This window comes from Hippocampus comes, unplaced genomic scaffold (genome assembly GCF_001891065.2).
Source record: "Hippocampus comes isolate QL1 unplaced genomic scaffold, H_comes_QL1_v1.1 scaffold86, whole genome shotgun sequence".
Lineage (NCBI taxonomy): Eukaryota > Metazoa > Chordata > Actinopteri > Syngnathiformes > Syngnathidae > Hippocampus > Hippocampus comes.
The window spans coordinates 4,593,675-4,615,667 of record NW_017805882.1 but is presented as its reverse complement, the minus strand read 5'-3'; the positions used below and the strand labels follow the sequence as shown (position 1 = coordinate 4,615,667).

At 40.5% G+C, this 21,993-nt stretch overlaps 1 protein-coding gene across 2 annotated transcripts in view; it reads left to right on the top strand.

Moving 5' to 3' along the window:
• Positions 1 to 21,993, top strand: part of rptor (regulatory associated protein of MTOR, complex 1) — a 164,605-nt gene that overhangs the window by 43,601 nt on the left and 99,011 nt on the right. For both annotated transcript variants that reach the window (XM_019889388.1, XM_019889387.1), the window contains exons 7-8: positions 4,613 to 4,788; positions 15,224 to 15,283. In XM_019889388.1, coding sequence (XP_019744947.1) covers positions 4,613 to 4,788; positions 15,224 to 15,283 — 236 coding nt within the window. The remainder of the gene's footprint in view (positions 1 to 4,612; positions 4,789 to 15,223; positions 15,284 to 21,993) is intronic.

Below are 21,993 nucleotides of genomic sequence, written 5' to 3'. Positions count from 1 at the left end.
GATTTTATTATCCTATCTTCCTTGACTGTTGCCATCTTTTTGTGGATCAATAAAAAAGTCATACAATGTAACATATTGTATGGAGAGCCTCAAAACGCCTTCCAGGCTAGCATAGTTCATATTGTTCGGAGTACACACACCATCATCATGTAATGCATCAATGCATACACAACCATAGTCATCTGCTGGGGTGAGTGGTTAAATTTGTCGCAACACAACAAATGCTCTGTTGTAGCATGAAATGATTTATCACACACAGTTGCAGTACAGTGTGATATATATTTTTTACATTTATTAACTTTGTTCATGTTGATGGCTTTCTGTAACTTCGAATAAAACAAACTACACTTTCTTTCCATGTCCTTTTGGACTTAGTTTTTTTTTTTCTATGAAAAAAAATAAATCACTATCAATATGGTTATCGAGATAACTGGCAAAATTATCCATTCTCTGAGCCGCTTTCTCCTCACGAGGGTCGCTTGCATGCTGGAGCCTATCCCATCTGATTTAGGGCATGAGGCGGGGCACACCCTGCCAATAGATTACATTTTAGCCATATCGCACAGCCCTACCCTCGACCTTCGTGAGGATAAGCGGTTCAGATAATTGATATCAGGAACAAATATACTGCCACTATAACAGATTTATTTTCTTTTCATCATTCATCTGAGCTTTAATGAGCCACTTGAGGTGACATACGGCTGGAGTGGCTTTTGGCACTGCTTTGCCACAGGTATGGGAAATAAATTGTCAAATGTTTCCACCACGTACCCCCTGCAATGTACTCATGTACCCCTCGGGGTAGGTGTACCCCTTGTTGGGAAACACAGTTGTAGAGGACCTCCACAAAGAGCAAAGCACATTTGTGATAAAAGACAGTAAAAGCTGATAAAAATCCTTAACTGTTGAGTGTGTTACAGAAAAGCACCCTTTTAATCTGATGCGTTATTATTCTTTACATCCTTAAGTATATAGAGTGGTGCCTCTACTTACGAAATTAATTGATTCTGGAAGAAATTTCTTAATTAGAAAATTTTGTAAGTAGAGACGAGTTTTCCATATAAATGCCCTAATCCGTTTCAAGCCCGCCCTAAAATTCTGACACAAATGTTTTCTAAACCATAAAAATGCATCAAAATATGTAACAAATACATGTTACAATTATATTATTGCGCAATTAATGAGAGTTGTACATAATATATAAAAAAAAAAACAAAGAATAAAGAATAAAAATTATGGTTATTTATCTTTTAACTGCATCCTCGTCGGTTTTTTGCCCTCTTTAGTTCATGTTCTCTCTCAGAAGTGGTTTTCGCCTGGCGTTTTGGAAAGAACTGATCCAAAGACGTTTGCTTTTGTCGGCTTTGAACAATTCTTCGAAAATGTCCAAGGCAAACATCAGCATAGTGAGCGATTGCCCGACTGTTGAACACTTTTTCTGGGTGATTCACATTTACGTGAAACTATCGGAGGGGCGAATGATGAGGACACTGCGTAGACACATATCTATCTATCTACACACATCAACACATACGGTAGCGGTCCCTCTTAGCCAATGGGATGCCAGGAAGATGCTAGGTAATAGCCAATGGCAGAGCAGCTATAAGCATGTCACATTCAGGAAACTCTGAGCTGCAAGTAGCAGACCATACTGTATTTTTACCTTTCGTATCTTGAAATTTCTTTCAGAACAAAAGGCAATAGTTTCCTGTTGAGGCGTTTCGTAACTAGAACATTTTGTGTGAAGGGACGTTCGTAAGTAGAGGTACCACTGTAGTGATTTCACAAAAGCTGCAGCTGGAACAAATTGCTTCACAGAACATTAAACATAAAATAACCATGATGCAACAGAACACATGACATAAAACATTGACATTAATACAATTGGAACGACTATTCCTACGTATGCTTTGTTGTGATGCTATTTCAAGCTTTTCGCTTTCTTTTATTCAAAAGAATTTGAGCACATTGTTTTCCACAGTAATACCTTATAGCTCCGAGGTGTCACCTATCTCGTTCACTGAAAGTGTTTATTTATCTGTAGCAGTATTATTCCTGGTTGGTGTTAATTGGTGTGTTAATATGAATATAAATATGTTTTACGACTTCCTCTGGTCGTGGAACAAATGACAGCTCTCTCTTTTAAATGCAGTGAATGCATTTCCACCTTTTACTTGAGTGATAGCTCTTCGCACCCACGCATGCAGGAAGTGTATAATGTGCCGAGGTCATGGGAGATAAAGAGACTTTTTAATCATCCAAGAGATGATCCTTGCAGGGGGTGGATTGGAGGGGTAGACGCAGAGGGGAAAGACCCCCCTCGCCCACACACTGGATTGGCATCCCTTTCATAGCAGTGTGTGTGTCAGCACATTGGTGGTGCCGATAAGCAAACAATCAGCACATGCAGCCATTTTTCAGCTTATGGCGAAATGTGGCATTTATGCCTTGCCATTTTGGGTACTCCATAAGGGTACTATTTGTGGACATACTCTCGATGAAGATGTCGGCATGAAATAGAGAGCTGCGGAAAAACTATGAAGCCTTCCTGCGAAGGACTTCCCGCACAGCACAAAACCCTCTTATGTCCGTGTGTGCGTGCCACCCCTGAGTGCTCTATTAAAGGGCCACCTGGTTTGTTTTAAATATCTCATCACACTGCTGTGTGCACTTAGCCTACATGTTCAATGCATTCACTGTGGATCTTTTCTCAGACCAAAACTAAACCAACTGTACTCACTGCTCAGACACACTGGACCACCTGACCTTTTGTGGGGCTTGTTTACTGTGGGTTGGCTGATTTGGTTGTCATCCTCCCCACAAAATGTTTACAATGTGTGTGTGTGTGTGTGTGTGTGTGTGTGTGTGTGTGTGTGTGTGTGTGTGTGGATGGTTGGTTGCCTTTCTGTGCTTTGTGATTGGTGACTATTCCCGAGTGTAACCCGCCTATCAAGTCAACTGGAATCGGTCAAAGTTGCACGCAACCCTAATGATAAAAAAATGAATGCATGAATCTTGACAGTATTTTCTTCTACCTATTTCTATTGAAAATGTTTGCTTGATTGTTGTTGCTTTGAAGACGCTTGGTTTTACTGTGGTGGTGAGCTTGTGTGGTGTTGCATGTGTTTACTCATTCCCTGGAGAATTAGTCTCATTAATTTGTGTCAATTAAAAAAATAATTCCAAGCTATTGCACTGATCTCTGCTATTCACAGCAGAGGAGAAAGAAAAGCAACCTGCCATGCTGACTTTCATGGTAATTTGTGAGATGACAATATGCTAATGTGATAATTACGCTGGATACTCTGCATTAATCAGCTTCTGCTGGCAATGCTGTCATATTTACCTTGAGGATTAGTGTGGCACACACGTTCTCCAAATTTTCGTTCGGGCGACGATACCGTTCTGAGGTTGACACAACTGGGACCCACACAGAGCATGCTTCTTGATTGGTGATGTTTGTCTTTGGGAACAGTCAAGTCAACACTTTTCTCATTCGAGAGAGAGATTAAACACGAGTCATGCTATAGCAAGATTGTAATCCAACTGCTTGCCTGAAAGCCTTTTGGAGAGAAATTACAAGTGTTGACTTTGATGACAAATTCAATATTATCTTCTTTCAATACCACCATAATCCATCCATCCATTCCGTGAACCATGTGCCCTCAGGAGGGCCGCGGGGCATGCTGGAGCCATTCCCAGCTGTCTTCGGGCAGTAGGCGGGGGACACCCTGAACTGGTTGCCAGCCAATCCCAGGACACAAAGACCAAGAATCATTCACACTCACAATCACATCTACGAACAATATAGAGCAAGGGTCCCCAACCTTTTTTTTGACCAAAGATCTACTACCCGTTACTGCACGTGCACGCATTCACAAACACACGTGTGCACGCGCACACTCGTATGCCATGATTAGCAACAGCTGTAATGGACCCTATCATGAACGAAACTGAAAAATAAACTAGATACAAGATTGACTTTGTAAAAACAAAATCACTGCCTACCTTCGTGCATAGTGGGAGACCTGACACAGGGAGGCAAGGTCGAAACACATACAGTAAATAGCTTTTGCAAGATACATAAAATGATGTGGCGGCCAAATCTGGCCTGAACTGATCTGATCTGCGCTGACCTAGTGTCATCTGGTATATTGAATTACATTTCTTTAATCATATGCACCCTCTTTTTTCATTAACATTCAAGTCAACGCAAATGACCGGTTTCTTCTACTTTATTGTGAATATTTTGGATTCTCTTTTTGATATACAGTATGTGATGTAAACTGATTTGTTTCTTTGCAAGTGACACTTGTCATTCACTTACAGTCCACAATATACATGGATGTCAGTAGTTGCATTATAGCTCCAATCATCATAACCTGGAAAGATTTTTTTTTTTTAAACATGGTATACTGTACCATATGCCAATCAGGTGTTCCATCCTGCTACTGTAATTGATTTTCCCGGGGTTGTCACTGTGATAATCAAGGATGAAATTCTTGTGGCAAAAAGCTCCAATTGAATTCACACATGATCTAATTTAGATTTGATGTGTTAAAAAAAAAAAAATTGACCAAAACAGAAACAAAGTCTTGGTGTGTTTTTGCAGGTGGCCGCCATCAACCCCAGCCATCCACTCGCCCAGATGCCACTGCCACCTTCTATGAAGAACTGTATCCAGCTGGCTGCTTGTGAGGCCAGCGAGTTGCTGCCAATGAACCCTGACCTCCCCGCTGACCTTTTCACTTCCTGTCTCACCACACCGATAAAGATTGCCTTGCGGTGGTAAGCCTGTTGCACATTTGTTTGATGAATCCAGAATAGTCAGAAAGGGTATGAGATTGGGCCATATGGGGTTGTTTTCCACTGAGAATAAACCGCAGTTAAGATTTAATTTACAGACCCGCCAAATGAAATAACGATATCGATATTGACTATGTATGACAAGACATATTCTTATGCTGAAAAAGGAATGACCTGTTCATCCATTGACATGGATTTTCATGCAGATGAGTATGCGTGCAATCTTGCTCAGTGCTCAATCCCTCTGCTTAGTATTGGCTCAGCACAGAAATAGTCATCTTTGATGGAGGGGGACGTAAACCAACCTCTGCAGTAACAAAGTTGATACCTGATCTTCAGGGAAATGTGTTCATTAGGGAGGTCTGTCTAATACAGCCACCTGATGTGAATGCATGACAATGTTAAATTCAAATATTACTCTCTCCTGTAGCACACCGGTTGCATCAGCCAAGCAGCACGTTTGTTTGCGCATCAATCTGAGGCTTGTACATTCAGCCCCTGGTGATTGCATCACTTGACGAATAGAGTACCAGACTCAAGTTAAAAATTCAGCCACACACAGAGTGACAAACCAGAAGAAAATGCCCCCCCCCACCCGCCTCCTTATATGTACACATTTTCCCATTCAAAATTCACTCCAGTCTTAAAACTTTCCTTGACGCATGTACTCTAACTGAGAGTGACAAGCTGCCTTCAAGAAGGGCCCTACAGCCGCCACAATGATTCTTTCCGACCATAAATGTTGAAGAGCTTCGTCAAACTTACACTGCTCTAAATTCACATATAGCTATGACCTTCAGCATAACGAACCCTCAGTGTCATGCCATAAATATTGATACTCCTTGCCAGCATTCTCTTCCACAGAACAAGCTTCCGAATTATAACTGCACTCTAACTATAAAAGTGTGTTGTGGCTTGCAAGGGACTGTATCTGAAAAACAACAGAATGAAGAAAACAACAAAGAGATGGTGGTACCGTATTTTCCGCACTAAAAGACGCACTGGATTATGAGGCGCACCTTCAATGAATGGCTATTTTGTAAAAAAAAATTTCATACATTGGACGCTTCACATTTTCAGGCGCAATCTACAATTCCTCCACTAGATGGTACTACGCTCCTTCCATTCAACTCGAGAGGCGTCTGTTCAACTTGAGAGTCGTTCATGACCGGCTCCAAAAAATGTAAATTAACTATTACTGTACTTAAATGAAACTAAGAAAATTGAAAATAATGCATCAAAACAGAAAATCAAGCAAGGAAATCACATAATAAATTCTATATCCCCCCCCTACAGAATTTATTTAGTGATTTCCTCGCTTGATTTTCTTCGTGGTTTCATTGAAGTAAGAATTAATTTATGTTTTTCGGAGGCGGCCATGAACGCCTCTCGAGAGGCACGGAGACGGACAAAGACGTACAGTACCTGTATTTGTTGAGTCTATGAAAACCATTAATAAATTCTGCGTTTAAAAAAAAATAAAATAAAACCACAACCACAGCTCTCCTTTTTTCAACAAATACAGGTGCGTCTTTGTCCGTCCCCGTCCCTTCTTTTCTTCCGGTCAACTCGAGAGGCGTTCATGACCACCTCCGAAAAACACATTGGCATTTCCTTTATCGTCGCTCCAACAGTACGATCAGATAAGATAAGATAAGAAAACCTTTAATAGTCTCACAATGGAGAAATTCCCACTTCACAGCAGCAAAGTTATGAGAGGAAGAAGGAAAAGAACAAAATAAACAGGAGCTGCTGGAAGGGCAGCCACTCTCGCGGCGCCATCTTGAAGTCAAAATAACACAACAAGATGTCAGTCGTAGTTATTTATTCCTTTGTTGTGTATTCACAAATGATGAAATCACAATATAAATTCTGTAGGGGGGGGGCTATCGAATTTATTTTGTGATATCCTCGCTTGCTTTTCAGTTTTGATGTGTTATTTTTAATTTTTGTAATTTCATTGAAGTAATCGTTTACGTTTTTCGGAGGCGGTCTTGAACGCCTCTCGAGTTGAACGGAAGAAGGCACGAAGACAGACAAAGACGTACCTGTATTTGTTGAGACCGTTTTAAAAAATTAACACCACAGCTCTCCTTTTTTTCGGAGCTGCAACACAAACGTATATAAAATGCAAAAATATACTGTCCAAAAACTGTTTATATAACAAAAACAGCAGTACGGTATACACTACAGGTGTAAAGTATTAAAAAAAAAACAAAAAACAACACAGTACGTACAATATTTTAATGTTGATTTTTTTTTTCCGTCTTGGGAAAAAAATGAGTCTATTTTATACAATACAATACAATACATGCTGATTTATATAGCGCTTTCACAACAGCGGCAGCTGTAACAAAGCACTTAACAAAACAGTTAACATAAAGTAAAATAATAAACACAACACATAACATAAAACACGGACAGTCGTGCAGTCCTAACCACTTTTCCGGGACACGCTTTGTTGTTTGAAGCAGTTTGGCGGCGACTCTCGGTTCCAAATACGCATCGGCGCTCTGCGCCAACGCTCCTCTCTCCTCATCCTCAACTTCAAGCCATCCATCCAGCCGCACCAACGCCGACTGTCCAACAGCGCCGACATCTCCACTGAACAAAACGGGGTTGTGAAAAATGCTGCCCATTACAGGTGCAAAAAACACAAGTGCCCCAGGTCTGTCCAGCACCGACAGTCAATGGCGCCGACATTCCTCCCAATCAAAATCTGTGCTGGCACAGGCATGCTGCTGAGAAGGCGCAACCACCAAGCACAGATACTTCTCCTTTGATGAATGTCGTGGCCAAAAAACGCTGAAACCAGTCCATATCAGGTCCACACAATGAAACAACAAACAAAATGTGACAAAACAAAAGATAAAAACAACAAAAAAGAACAAAAAAGCAAGGCTCTTGAAGAGCACTTGCAGAAGGCTGCCTACTCGGGCGCCATCTTGGAAAAAAAAAAAATTTGGGTTGTTTTGTTTTGTTGGGTTGTTCTTTGTTTCGATGCCATGATCTACAGGACGTAAGTCAGGGGTGCCCATTACGTCGATCCTGATCTACCGGTAGATCTAGGACTCGTCCCAATTAGATCCGAAAGGTGTTGAGGAGAAAAAATTGTGTGTGTTTGTACATGCTAGTAATATATGTTTTGTGTTAATGCACACTGCACCCTAATCATCCTATCACTCTCATTTTCCCAAAGAAAGATTCTAAAAATAAAATAAAATAAAGCAGGTAAATCTTTAACCTACGGTGGCGCGTGCCTACGTCAGCGGAAGTTGTGAGCGCTCAGCAGTCTGCAATTGCAGCTTGTGATCAGAGCTGTTGCGCTATATCTTTGATCGTCATTATTCTCATTCAGAGTTTATTTCGTGTACAATTCACCGAGGGCACGGGCAAAGAATAGGAATCTAGAGGGCTGAGGGAAGCACATTAAAATGGTACGCGTGAGCTACGATAGTCAACGGCCTGCAAAAGTGCATCGCTTGCTTCCGTGTTTGGCTTCTCATCGTGGCGCGCGTGCGCGTGTGTGTGTGTGTGTGTATGTGCGCGCGCGCGCGTGTGTGTGTGTGTGTGTATGTGCGCGCGCGCGCGTGTGTGTGTGTGTGTGCGTGTGCGTGTGTTTGCGTGCATGCGTGCACGTGCGCGGTAAGGGCCCATCCTGGGAGGTTGGTTGAACTTAAAGTAGATCTTCGGTCCAAAAAGTTTGGGCACCCCTGACGTGAGTAAAGTTAAAATCTTTCACAATTACAGTAAACTGCACGGCAATAAAAAGTCACTTACACGTGGTCGTTTCGCATCCGATGATAGAAAACGGCGGAGTGAACACGTTTCTTCCGTTGCGTCTCCCGTTGTGTCGAGTGGGCGCTGCTTTTTTAAGCTAGTGCCGAGATCTACAGGACGTAAGTGAATAAAGTTAAAATCTTTCGCAATTACAGTAAAACACACGCCAATAAAAAGTCACTTACACGTCGTTTTTTCAGATCCGGTGAGAGAAAACGGCGAAGCGAACACGTTTCTTCCGTCATGTCTCCCGTTGTGTCGAGTGGGCGCTGCTTTTTAACCTAGTGCCGCGATCTACATGACGTAAGTAAATAAAGTGAAAATCGTTCGCAATTACAGTAAAACGCACGCCAATAAAAAGTCACTTACACGTCGTCGTTTCGGATCGATGAACGAAAACGGCGAAGCGAACACGTTTCTTCCGTCGTGTCTCCCGTTGTGTATCCCGTTGTGTCGAGTGGGTGCTGCTTTTTAAGCTAGTGCCGCGATCTACTGGACGTAAGTAAATAAAGTGAAAATCGTTCGCAATTACAGTAAAACACACGCCAATAAAAAGTCACTTACACGTCGTTGTTTCGAATCCGGTGATCGAAAACGGTGAAGTGAACACGTGTCTTCCGTCGTGTCTTCCATTGCATTGGGTTGGCGCTGCGTGTATTTAAGCTCCCGAGGCCTTCGGTCTCCATCGGATAGTGGAATTTCCGCACAAGTAAGTTCCGGTAAAATGTAATATCGTAGTCAAAATGTTAATGTTAATGTAAAGGTTTTTATTCCGGGTGAAGGAAATTCCTTTTCATCGAATTCCGGAGATGGGAATATTTACTGTACTTGCTTTCTTGAGTTATAATCATAGGTGGGCAATTTACAAGATTTTCCTGGTTCGTTATTTGTACGCGGCCTGGGCACTCGTCAGTCCGGCGTTTTTCACGCCGAACCAAATTGTAATTGTCATCGGTCAGTCCGTCATGTTATTTTCGTCACGCTTCCGCCATCACTTTGGTCAGTAAATTACACCAGTCCCTCAGTCCACCCAAGTCGCTCGCACACCTTCTGCTGGCGATACATGCTTCTTCTTCTTCTTTTCCTTCTCCTTCTCCTCCTCCTTCTTCTTCTCAGTTCATTGGCAGATTACAGTTCTTTGATGCATACCGCTACCTACTGTTCAGGAATCGCAAAGCGTTTCCGTATGTAGTCAAGCAACCCTGCGTGTATTCAGCCCCGCTCATAAATACGCGAGACAGTGTTGAATATAAATAATTTCACCAAGATTCAACAGAAAATCACAAACATGCAAATAAATACACAAACATAAAATATTAGATTCTCATGAGCAGTTTGGATAATGAATGGATGATTTCGATTTATTTTGTCATGATGTCAGTCGGTTCTGTTTGCTTAGCCAATCACAGTCGACCATGATGATTCCCGTAAAGATCCTATCGGAGCACTCACTCTCACATTTCTATTATCACGTGAGGAGCGGACTTCGGACCCAGAGTCAAAGTCTATGAAAATACCAAATAACTACAGAGAGAAGGGCTGGATGCAGAAGACTCGAGCTGACACTGAAAGCTTGACCTTCTGACGTGTCACTGAGTAATCAGAGTTTATATACTGTGTGACATTAAGCCTTCATGACCGAAATGAGGCCCAAAGCATAAAAGCCACACCAACTGCTTAGCAACTGACATATTGAGGAGGAACAAACAGATATAACAGATAAAGTCACTGCAGTCCTCTTGAGAGAAACCCCCCGCCAACAAACACACTATTCAGACAGAGCATGTTTGTCGGTCGTCAGAAAAACGTTTGTCCTCATGCCTCTCTCCTCTGCTCCACTTCTTACTGTCTTAATGTCTTGTTTTCCCCCACAAATATAAAATTCAGTGAACTCTCGTTTATCACGGGGGTTACGTTCCAAAAAGGTGAAATTCGTAAAGTAGTCCGTGTAACTGCTCCATCTCCCCTTTACTCAGCTCCGAGTATCGGCCTGCTGCCGGCTCGGTGCGAGGGATGGCTGTCTGTAGCGTACGGAGACCCAACTTCCAGTCACCCTTCAGTATGCAAATGAGCCGGTGTTAGGTTTATAATAGCAGTTTGCAGCAGTAAACTGCAAATGAGCTTTGTTAAACTCGTTCCTAGTGTTTTGTGTAGTGACATACCTAATTGCTAATAACAGAATAAAAACAAGAGTTAATATTTGTCTTGAAAATCTTTTTTTTTCAGTGAACAATAACAACCAAAACCATACAACCGAATTCTTCTAGTCGCTAAACTGTATCCTATTCTCCTCAAACAGGGTGTTTGGCTGCATCTAAGTGAGTGAATTTGTCAGTTAGACAAGGTCAAATTGTGCTGGAGCACAATGCCCCCACAAGATTGTGGCTGCCCCCTCATACATGCCGGTCTAGACCCGGCCTTGTTCCTGTCATTTGTCAATCGTCACCAACACTGGCATTCGTCACGGAAGGTCCACCTCTGGTTATAATGGACACTGAATTTCGTATTACACATTCAGTACTCCTCTTAATGACTAACATACACTTAAATTCAACACTGTAATCTTTTTTGGCCAATAGTCATCTAATATATTATCTGTCGGTGTCAAAATTAATCGACAACTAATCGATTATCAAATTAATCCAAAAGTATTTTAATAATCGAGCAATCATTGAGGTTTTTTACTTAAAATTGTCGAAATACGGTACTGTGATTTCAGCCCCTTAACAATAATTCTTTTCTGATTTCTGTAGTCCTTCAGGAAAACAGATTTATGATCAAAACAAGACATTTGCGCACATCTGCTTTTGCTTTGCAAAACAGTGACTAAACCAGTAACTGAATCAGTTTTACGGTTGGTGAGGACATTAATCCATCTCATGCGATCTTGTTCAATTGTGATACACTTGATTGCAAAGTAAAATTGTATCCGATTAATTGATTAAGCAATGCAATAATCCATTCTGGAAATATTCAATAGTGACAGCCCTAGCATCATCACACTATTCCTGATATAATGTATGAATTCTGTGTCAGGAAAATTTCTGCCAAACACTAGTCGTAATTGTTTGAAATTCCAGACAAAATGTATTAATCATTGGACAGAAAAACACTCCGGCTAAGTCGATTCCGTGTGCTCAAACTCAATTTTTTTGTGATTTTGCGTTCCAACGTGGCCTGCTTCCTCCTCTCCACCAATTTTACGCACACGGCACCTTTTTTTCTCCCTGCTCCTCATATACTAATTTTGCCCATCTATCCGAGTTTTCTGCTACTGAAATTTACATAACCTTACAAATTGACACTGAGGTATATACTGTATACAGTATATGGTGCAGTCCGTGAGTGGGTGAAGGGATGCACTGATGTGTTTGCATACCTGGGTTTTAAAATTTTAATGAAAGGCAGCAGGGGATGGATGATGGTGAAAGAGAGGGAGGGAGGGAAGGAGAGCGAGGGAGGGAAGGAGGGAGGGAGGAAGGCAAGGAGGGAGAGAGAGAGAGAGAGAGAGAGAGAGAGAGAGAGAGAGAGAGAGAGAGCGAAAGAGAGCGACAGATGAGAAACAGGCAGGCTGTGTGCATCATGCTTACATTACATTGCTCAGGTGAGCAGAAAACCATTACCAATATGATTTCCCTCCTGCTTTGATAGACTGAATTTGTTCCCGGATGTGGAAAATAGAGAGGAAAGACACGGAATATAACTGACTTATAGAAAGTGAACAGCACAAATCAAAAAGATGCATCAAAAGGACATATATTTAGCTTTTTTTTTTGGGGGGGGGGCGGTGGATCCTATCACAACATGATTGGCAAGAATCATGGTGCCGTCTCAGACTCTTCGCAATCCATTTTGTCCAGCTTGTTTTCTGCTGTAGATACAGTTGTTTACTATAATTATCTGTGGACATATAACAATGATCATTTTAATTTCATATCAGAATCAGATTTACTGGCCAAGTATGCAAGAAACGCACAAGGATTTTACTTCCGAGTTACAATCCGTTCAGAGGAACATAGACAAGACAACCATAACCAACAAGGGGGAGACAGAACGAAAAGCCTGGCAAGTGCGCGGTTAAGTGTAAATACCACTTTTTGCTGTGCTTTGTAGATGGCATTGTACAAAACAATGCCATCTTCATAAATAGAGTGTGTTTATTAACGCTGTTTTACATTCTGATTTTATATTTGGAAAATATCGATCAATTATTGAGATTGTTTCTCCCCTCTTGTTTTAAATATAATTATACTTATGCAATGTATGGTGTACTTTCCGTTAGTGCTTGGTGCCTTTCAACATAAAAAAATATGATGGTGTGGTCATTCTCTTTATGCCTGCTGTAAACAGTATGCTTACCATAAAGAGAGAAAACATGATGAGATTTTAATATGGATTAAGAGGCTGGAGTCACATTTTACTCCGCAAAATCATCTGGGGCTCCCCTGACATACACACGGGGCTCATTATGGTCTACACACCTCGCTTGACTTTTGCAGAAGAAAATTCTAGCAGTTATTACACACTATGCCACCTTGTTCTTGTTTGAGGATTTCCTCTCCTCTCCTGATGTAGGATCATCTATTAACAGGGGTGCACCTAAATATTTTTTTCTGTCGTTTACAGATGTGCACCATTGGCTGTTTGGTGCTCATTTTTTTTCCCGGCCGACCTCACGAATAAACTCAGAATTGCAGCACATCTGGGCAAGCCAAGTATATGGGAAGAGATTTGTGTCAAATTTATTTACACAGATGCATCCGCGATTATCGTATTTGTTTTTTGTTTGTTTTTTTTTTGTGGTACTGTACATGCATTTTAATTCTTTGTCTGAAGTGCATGCCCGCTGATGTGTTTGTGAATCAGCGGGCATGCATATTTATTTTTGACACAATTCTCCACACGCAATTCTCTTCCCACATTCGTATCCCATCTCAAAACCCACCTATTCAAAATCGCATACTCATTTTAAATTCATCTCTTCTTTTATTATTTATATTTTTATCTGTGGCTTTATTGATTTTGTTTTTGATTGTAAAGTGTCCTTGAGTGTTTTGAAAGGCGCTTATAAATAAAATGTATTATTATTATTATTATTATTATGATTATTATAAAGGTCTCAGAAATTCACACGCGTTGAAAGGCCATCCCTCTTCCGTCTGCAAGGAGGCAGTGTTGCTGTCGCCATCAACTAGGAATGAGCCATCTCCCATTTCTTGTTTAAAAATTGGAAATTAAAAAACAGAAAACAGCTTTTTTAGCTTTTATCCGATCTTCTGTTGTGCGTTTACCAAAAACAAGTCAGGAAACAAAATACGACCATTTTTTTCTCTTTTGCTTTTTTTCCCCGCGACCTCCATTTGCCTTGATCCGAAAGCCGTTAGAGTAATTCATCCCAAACGCACTCACAACAATACAAAAACACATGTGACACACATATTTGTGGATCTGAAAAACACCAAAATGTTGTCGCTGTAATCAGTGACTTCTTCGACCATACTAGGAATTATTGTGAAAAAAAGAATTGCGACAGTGCCTACAGCTCCTTCTATTGGCACAAATCTTATTTCCTGCACAGTGAGAGGAATTTTCTCTGGTAATGATTTGGGATCTTAAGATGGATTAGTGGTTTGTGCTCATGTCAGCACACTTTGAAAATATAGGGGAAAGAAATATGGACTCTGTAGATGTTTATTGTGACTATTAATTAAATAGTGCGTTATTAATACTGAATGTGTATGTATATCATTTTAATGTTACCAAATAAGCCTTTCCCAGTTTTTATTTTCTAATTACAACAGCATACACCAGAGCTATACAATAACTGATTAAAACAATAAAATTTGCTGTTTCATTTTGAAAACGCATTATGTTAATAATTAACACAATTGAATTTCCTTCCCTCTAACTTGCCCTGTGATCGGCTAGCTTACTTAGCACCGTTCTCTAGTGCTACCATCCATTATGCAATCTTTTTTTTTTTTTTTGCACCATGGAACAAACACCTTTGCATAAGGACATATTTTTACCCCGACAGCCATTGTTTCACGCCGGGAGTGTAGCCTTTCGCGTGGAGCCAGCCGAGTTACGTGCCGCAAGGGTTAGCTTCAAAATAAAAGTGAATCAAGTAATACTGTTGGGTGGATGCCTTGCATAGCTTTTATTTTGAAGTTGGCCCTCAGAAGCAGTCATGGCAGCTGACATGACTTTGAATATAGCCTGGCCTGACTGCAGTCAAGCTGACTGACTGAGCTGCAATATTTGCGGTGACAGACTTGACCTGGAGTGCATTGTTCAATTTCGAGTCCTCATGCGTACATGTGCACTCGTTGGCCCTCCATTAATTGCACCTTCCGCTGTTTTTTGCAAGTGGTTTAAATTAATTGAGGCCTCCGAGGCTTTAAAATATGACACCTCCACAGTGCTTTTTCTTTAACACAAACATTATGTTCTTATCAATCAAACGTCAACTCATGTCCAAAAGAATGGTCTTCAATTAATAACCTCTCAAGTCATTCCTCACTAGTTTTAACCACACTGTCCGTGTGCCTGACAAATGATTATTTATATTATCTTTAGGACTTTTTTTCCCGCCATTCACCAACACTTAATTTCCTGTCTATTTCTTTTTTTTTAGGTTTTGCATGCAGAAGAGTGCCAAGTTGGTGCCCGGAGTGACGTTAGACCTAATTGAGAAGTAAGTGATATTCTTAAAGCAAGGGTGACCACCCTTTTTCAGTTGACCTGCTACTCAAAAAAATGACCAAGTCAAAATGATCTGCCTACTGTACAAATGGAAACCCAATGTAGAAATCTGTTGATTAATCTTTCTAGTTACAATCTAAATTGCTATACCTTCCATAACTAGCATCAGAAAATATCAGATGTTAGATTGGTGCTTCCCTAACGTCAGTCAACTGACACGTTATGGAGCCGATGGATCATAGGCCAATGTCATTTTGCTGCAAATACCACGCAATCTTCCCACACAACCTTTGCAATGGATAGCAATGGGCACTGCTGGTTAACATTCACCATTCAGGGTGAAAGAAGTGTGTGACCCCTGGCCTAGGCTAATGACTTCTCCAAGAGCTCTAATTGGAGTCACGATTGAGCCAACCTAGAGTCCAATCAATGTGACAAGATTGGATATGTTGCTTAGAGGTGATCTGCCTGACAGAAACACACACCAGTTTTAAGTTTTCTATTCTCAAGAAGTGTTGCCCAATGTGAACCAAGCCTCACACGAGAGCCCTCAGAATACCTTCAAATAAGTGTGGTTAATTTGCATTAATCTGTACACCTTGATGTTCACGTGTCCATGTGAAGACAGTCTATAAATGACGGAAGTTCAGCACAGTTCATATTCTACATGTGAGTGGCTGTCCTGTGCGCGAAATGCTCACTGATGTAAAAAAAAAAAAAATAATAATCTTTGAGTGCCAGCGAATGAATTCCGAAAATCTCTGGCACATGTTAACAGCATTGTTGACAGCATCATGCTGCATGTAAAACTAGAATGGATATCATTGGAAGAGCCCATGGAGAAAGGCTCTCCTGGCCCCCCAAAAACGATGTTTGGAGTTTTCAAAAGAGGACCTGGAAGTCCCACAGCGTCCGTGCTTACTGTGTTGTGTGTATTGTAAACAGAAACTATTTTGTAATTCCCGCTGTCGGTTGTGCAGGACTCATCTGCAACCTACAGGAAATGGTTGGTTTAAGTGACTGCTGCCAAGGAGATTGAACCACTTTTAAAATGCTGAATTTTTCCATCCAGCATTGCTATATTGTAGTGATGTGCCCGACTGTGCCGAGGCTCCAATGCGTGTGCCGAGTAAACCGGAAGAAAATCTGCGAAGCGCGCATCGAGGCATGTGTCGATTACGCTTGTGGCCACGCCCGATGCCTCGGAACGCGCGTTGCTCCGCCCGAAGCTTCGCGAGACGGGATTCCTACGTCACCGCCAACAAATAGTTTCGCGGGTGATTCGAAATAAAACGGCGCACCGGGACGACAATGAGCTGACAGGTCACACTGACTAAGGTAAGATCGGCCGCCCGAGCCCGCAGGTCGGGTCTGGCTTCTCTCTCGCTGACTTTTTTTTTTGTTCGTTACGAGGCCGTGAATAGTTTTGGCCACGAGAGACCATGGTTCGCCAAAAAACAGAAGTGGCCTCATCACAACACGTACTGTACTAAACACTCGCAATGACAATTCAAAGAACTCCTTCATGTCTCTATGATCCAGCCGTCATTGTTCTTTGTCTCGCTGCTTCTCTTCAAGTGCCGCACTCGATTTTTAAGGACGTACTGCTGCTGTGGTGAATGGCCCAATTTTCAACCCGTCAAAATGACGGACGGCCTTAAATTTTTTTTTTTTCCGTCAATGATGGAAAATTGTCGGTTAATGTACCCTCTGCAGAAACAGAAATACATGTTTGAAAGATGTAAATAATTATGCAGACTTGTTTAACTTAGATTTCGTGACAAAAGACAGGCTTTAATTTGTTATCACAAATCACCCCTCCTCCTCCCGAGTCATCACAAATGAAATAGGAAATGTCGGGTTTGCTTCGGGCTCGAGCCTGCAAATCAAGTTTATTGGTCGGGCTCGGGCCAGGTCGGGCTTAAATACCAGCGGGCCGGGTCGGGCTGGATTTTTTTGGGCCTGATCTTACCTCTACATCAAATCCATGGTATCATTTTAATCACTGTCTGTCATGACATTTATTTTCCACATGATGGCGCAGTAGTACAAATAAAGCCTCATGATGCTTCGGCCCAGGAACAAACCAGTTGGATGGAAAGCCTCATTGCTTCATGAGGCTTCATTTTCCCATCACTACTATATTGACAGTATATGTTCAGTTCAGTAAAACACACACAAAAAAAAAAGAACAAATGTGGAACTATATGATCGGGTGCTGCTAAATCACCAGAGAACCACCGTTAAATCGACCGATATGGACTGCATGCGCGCAAGCGTTCAATGTCATAAGAAACCGAAACTTCCGGTAAAAGACAAACATATTTTAAAACAGTCAAATTGTAACTTGCCTGTAATTCAGATTTTCCTGTCAGCGCTAAAGATCCCTCCTGCCCCCCCCCCCAAAAAAAATTATTTTAATTCCTGATTTACAGTATATTTTCTAATGAATCGGTTATCCCAATTTTTTTTTCTGTCAAATATCAGAATCGACATTGGCTATAGAAAATCCCTATCGGACCCTAACGAGCATTCTCTATATCTATTTTGTTTGTGTCTGTTTTCCAATCTAAACGATTCTCCGCTCCCTGTTGTCAGCCACCATGTTGCTGATGGTCATCATCCAAGTATAATTCTCTACCTTTTGGTTTTCCGCCTTCCAGCCAAAGCAGGACTAGTTGGGCCGAATTAAAGCTGCATATTTCTTCAGGAAAGGGCCGCTCCCAACTGGCTCAGCAAAGAACATGTTTTGCTCGTAGGCACACTTTCCCAGATTAATATTGGTGCTTCATATGGTTGTCATATCCAGAATTTGAGTCAGAGCTACAAAGCGGAGTGTGTCTGTGCAGCAGAGAGTAAAATTACAGCTGCGCACGTAATTGGCTCAGTAAACCATACAGTTGCAAGAAAAAGTGTGCAAATGCTTTAGAATGACCTCGATTTTCCGCATAAATTGCTCATGAAATGTCATCTGAACTTCATCTAAATCACAACAATATTCTTCAACTAAAAGCACACAAAGAAACATTTTCCATGTTTTTACTGCACATCATCAATATCAATATCAGAGTGCAGGGAGGAAAAAGTATGATGTTTCGGATTAAATGAGTGGCTCAGCATCCTTAGGCAGCAATAACCTGAAGCAAATGTTTCCTGTCGTTGTAGATCAGACTTGCACAACTGTTCGGAAGAATTTAGGCCCATTATTTATTTTTTATTTCCCCCCACAACCATTTCAGCTCAGCAATATGGCATGTCTTGTGTGATTCCTTCTTTTGAAGTCATGCCGCGAAATCTCAATCAGTTTGAGGTCAAGGCTTTAACTGTGCCAATCTACTTCTTATATTGAAGCCATTTAGTTGTTGATTGACTTCTGTCCACTTCTGTCTTTTGGTTCATTGTTATGATGGATCATACATTTTATGCTCATAAGTTCCCATGCAAAATGTCTAAATAAAATTGGGAATTCATCATTGGTAGCAGTGTGTCCAGGCCCTGATGAAGTGGTTTCAAACTATGCTGACTCCTCCACCTGACTCCACACTTGAGATGAGGTTCTGTTGGTAGTGTGCTGTGCCCCCCCCCACACACACAATGTTTTGTGTTCCTTCCATACAATTTTAAAAGAAATTGAATTATTTAAAATGAAATATTTATCAACTGAAATTGAGACTGATTTGGATCAAGAGAAAAAGATATTTTCGCTTATTTCAGAAAAACAGCAGCTGTCACAACTATTCATATGTTGGTTTAAAATGTTTCAGTTGCCCACGATCATCCACATGACACATATTGCTTGCAATAGTCAAAACATGACTTCATTTTCAATCATCTGTACAAATCATAAGGTTCATTTTCCGAGGTTATCCACACAAGATTTTTTTAAAACTAGCAAGCAATCGTTGGCTCCCTTCTTGGTGGTTCTGTGCTTCGTGTCTCGTCATCCGCCAAATGGAATGCAATCTGCGATTGATTATTTGATCTTAATTCTTCAGTATGCAGTATATATACATGTAAGCTGGTTAAGTCATTGTTTTAGTTCACATAAAAAACATGTACTCCGAAAGTCCAAAAAATTGCCATAGCTGGAATGTATGATGAAACAGAGCGGATATTGTATTACAAATAGAACACTATATGGGAACTCTGCTGATCTGACAGAGTTGTTAAGCAAAAATCCAATCATGATAGCATGTGGGAGCCAACCATCGAAGCAGCCTGACTGCACGGAATTAAGTTCAGGATGGAGCTCGGTAAGTCTGTGTCAAGAAGGCAAGGCATGTTTGAGCAGGAGAAAATATTTTTATGCAAGATGACACTGTGGTGTGGAGGTTTTGGGTAAAGCTATATACAAAGTGTTAAGGAAAAAAAATCTGGTTATGCAGATCGTATACTCCTGTGTAAATGTTGAGAAACAAAAATACGCAGCTCAGTTTTCCCAAATGCAAATACCAATCTGCATATCCACATATGCAAAAAGGGTGGTTTTATTTTCATTGTTGAATAAAAAAAATAGAAAATATGAACATTTCCTTTGTGTGACTGTGAATAAATTGATACTTTGAATACTTTTGTGTTTTACTAAGTCCTTGACAAAAAAAATAGCTTCAGTAAACAAACATGTATTAGTTTCACTCTCAATTTGACCACTTACCAACCCAATAAATAAATATTAAGTGAATATGAAGACATTTTTTTAGGTTCTGTTGAATTAATTTGTTTTTTAATTAGAAAAGTGACTAATTATCCAAATTAGTGCGATATATGTTGGTCCTCCAAACCACTTAGTACTTAGCCACAACAATTTTTTTCTGAACACGGCTGCTTCTTTGATTTTGTCAGTGTCATATCTTGCCAAAAGAATTCCATTCAACATTTGGTCATCTTAGAATTATGAAATCATGTACTGAACTGCGCATGCAAATGTCTCAAATGTCTTGGGTTCAACTGTCCAACTGTGATATTATGCAGTCATTGGGGGGGAAAGTGAAGTTCATAGTAATGAAAACGTTGAAAGTTGTAAACTGTGTGATTATGGGATTTTTGTACACATTATTGATTGTGTTCTAATATTTTGTAAAGTAGAATTCTGTTGAAATATTTTGATAAAGACCCTTAGAATTTATTAATGAGCTGAGGGAAATTATTATTGATTAAAAAGAAAGTTTTAGCGCCCCCTAAAGTTCCTGTAGTTGCCGGACATTTTATGAGGCAAAATTGTATTCCCTGTTGATATTTTTCTGGAGGGTATGAACAAAACATTCTTCAAGAACAGGACAGTACAACTTGGCAACAGGTGGTCGAATGCAAAACAATTTTCAAAGCATTACGTTATCAACAGCCTTCTGGAGACCTAATTTGGCTCTCAGCATTCACCCATGCCAATTTATCTTTAAAAAATAATGGCATTCAAATAAAATAAACACTTTGTTTTTATTAGTTCTGTTCCGTTTTAAGGCATCTGAAGACGAGAAGATCTTGGACGGTTGAAGGTTGGCACGTTGCACCGGGTGATGAATGATGACACTGCTGATGTCTCTGAGCTGAATAATGAATAGTCTTTTTGCTCATAAAAGAAAAATGGCATTAAACTCATTTGCCATCCCACATATGAGTCATAAAACTGAATATTCCAACTGAAGTAACCTGTTATTTCTCAGTTTGAAATAATCATATGATCAAAGGGGCTACGGTAGATGAAATGAGGGGCCCATAGGTTAGATGGAAGTCTACTCTTCAGATTCACAAACACAAATAGTGCTTTTGAGCAGCTTCATTAAAGGGACAATTAAAACTTTAGAAAGCATGTTCCGATTTGGACATTGGACAATTAATCAATTTTTTCCATTAATTCGAGTTTATCAGTCAGGACAATTCTGGAGAAGATGTCCCAATTTATCCCAAAAGAGGTATTTTTCTCATGTAACAATTTACCTGTTTGTGGTGTGTTTTGATATTTGTGGGTGTTAAACTTAATTCATCGCTACAGTAGTCCCTCGTTTATCGTCGGGCTTATGTTCCCAAAAGAACCCGTGAAAAAATAAGTGAAATCCGTGAAGAAGTCATCTTTATTTTTTACAATTACGTATGCAGCACTGTAATGACTGAAACCAAAGATTAAACCTTTTTTCAAAAAGTTGTTTTTAAAAAAACAAAAATGCAAACAATTTCTTACAAACAACTGACAGTTTTTTAGAAATACTGTACAGAACGGTTCGGCGACATTGTGGGTTTTGTCATGGAGAAAATTTGGCAAGCTGTACAGCGATAAGGCGCAGAGACTGTTGACATTAGTCGACAGTCACTTCGGCAATCAGGATGCAGAACACAATGCGGTGTTGAAAAAAAATGCACCAAAAAAATCCATGAAATGGCAAAGCCGTGAAAGATGAACCACGTTAGAGCGAGGGATGACTATATTTTGAATTTAGATAAATCTGGAAAACACGTAATACAAGCTACGCCTTGGCGTGTAATCAATTCAGTTGAGCTTGATTATTGTTTTTTTCGGTTTTTTGACCTTCACTCGCTCTTCAAAGATGTCTGCAAACAGTTAGGAGCGTTCAATATCGCTGTACATTTTTACAATAATAAAAGACATTCTTTTGATTCTACTGTCGTTTACAAAAGCACAGTGAGACATGCCACATTGTCAACTTTGTTGCTCTATTTAGCTATGTTTCCCAACCCCTCTAGCAATGA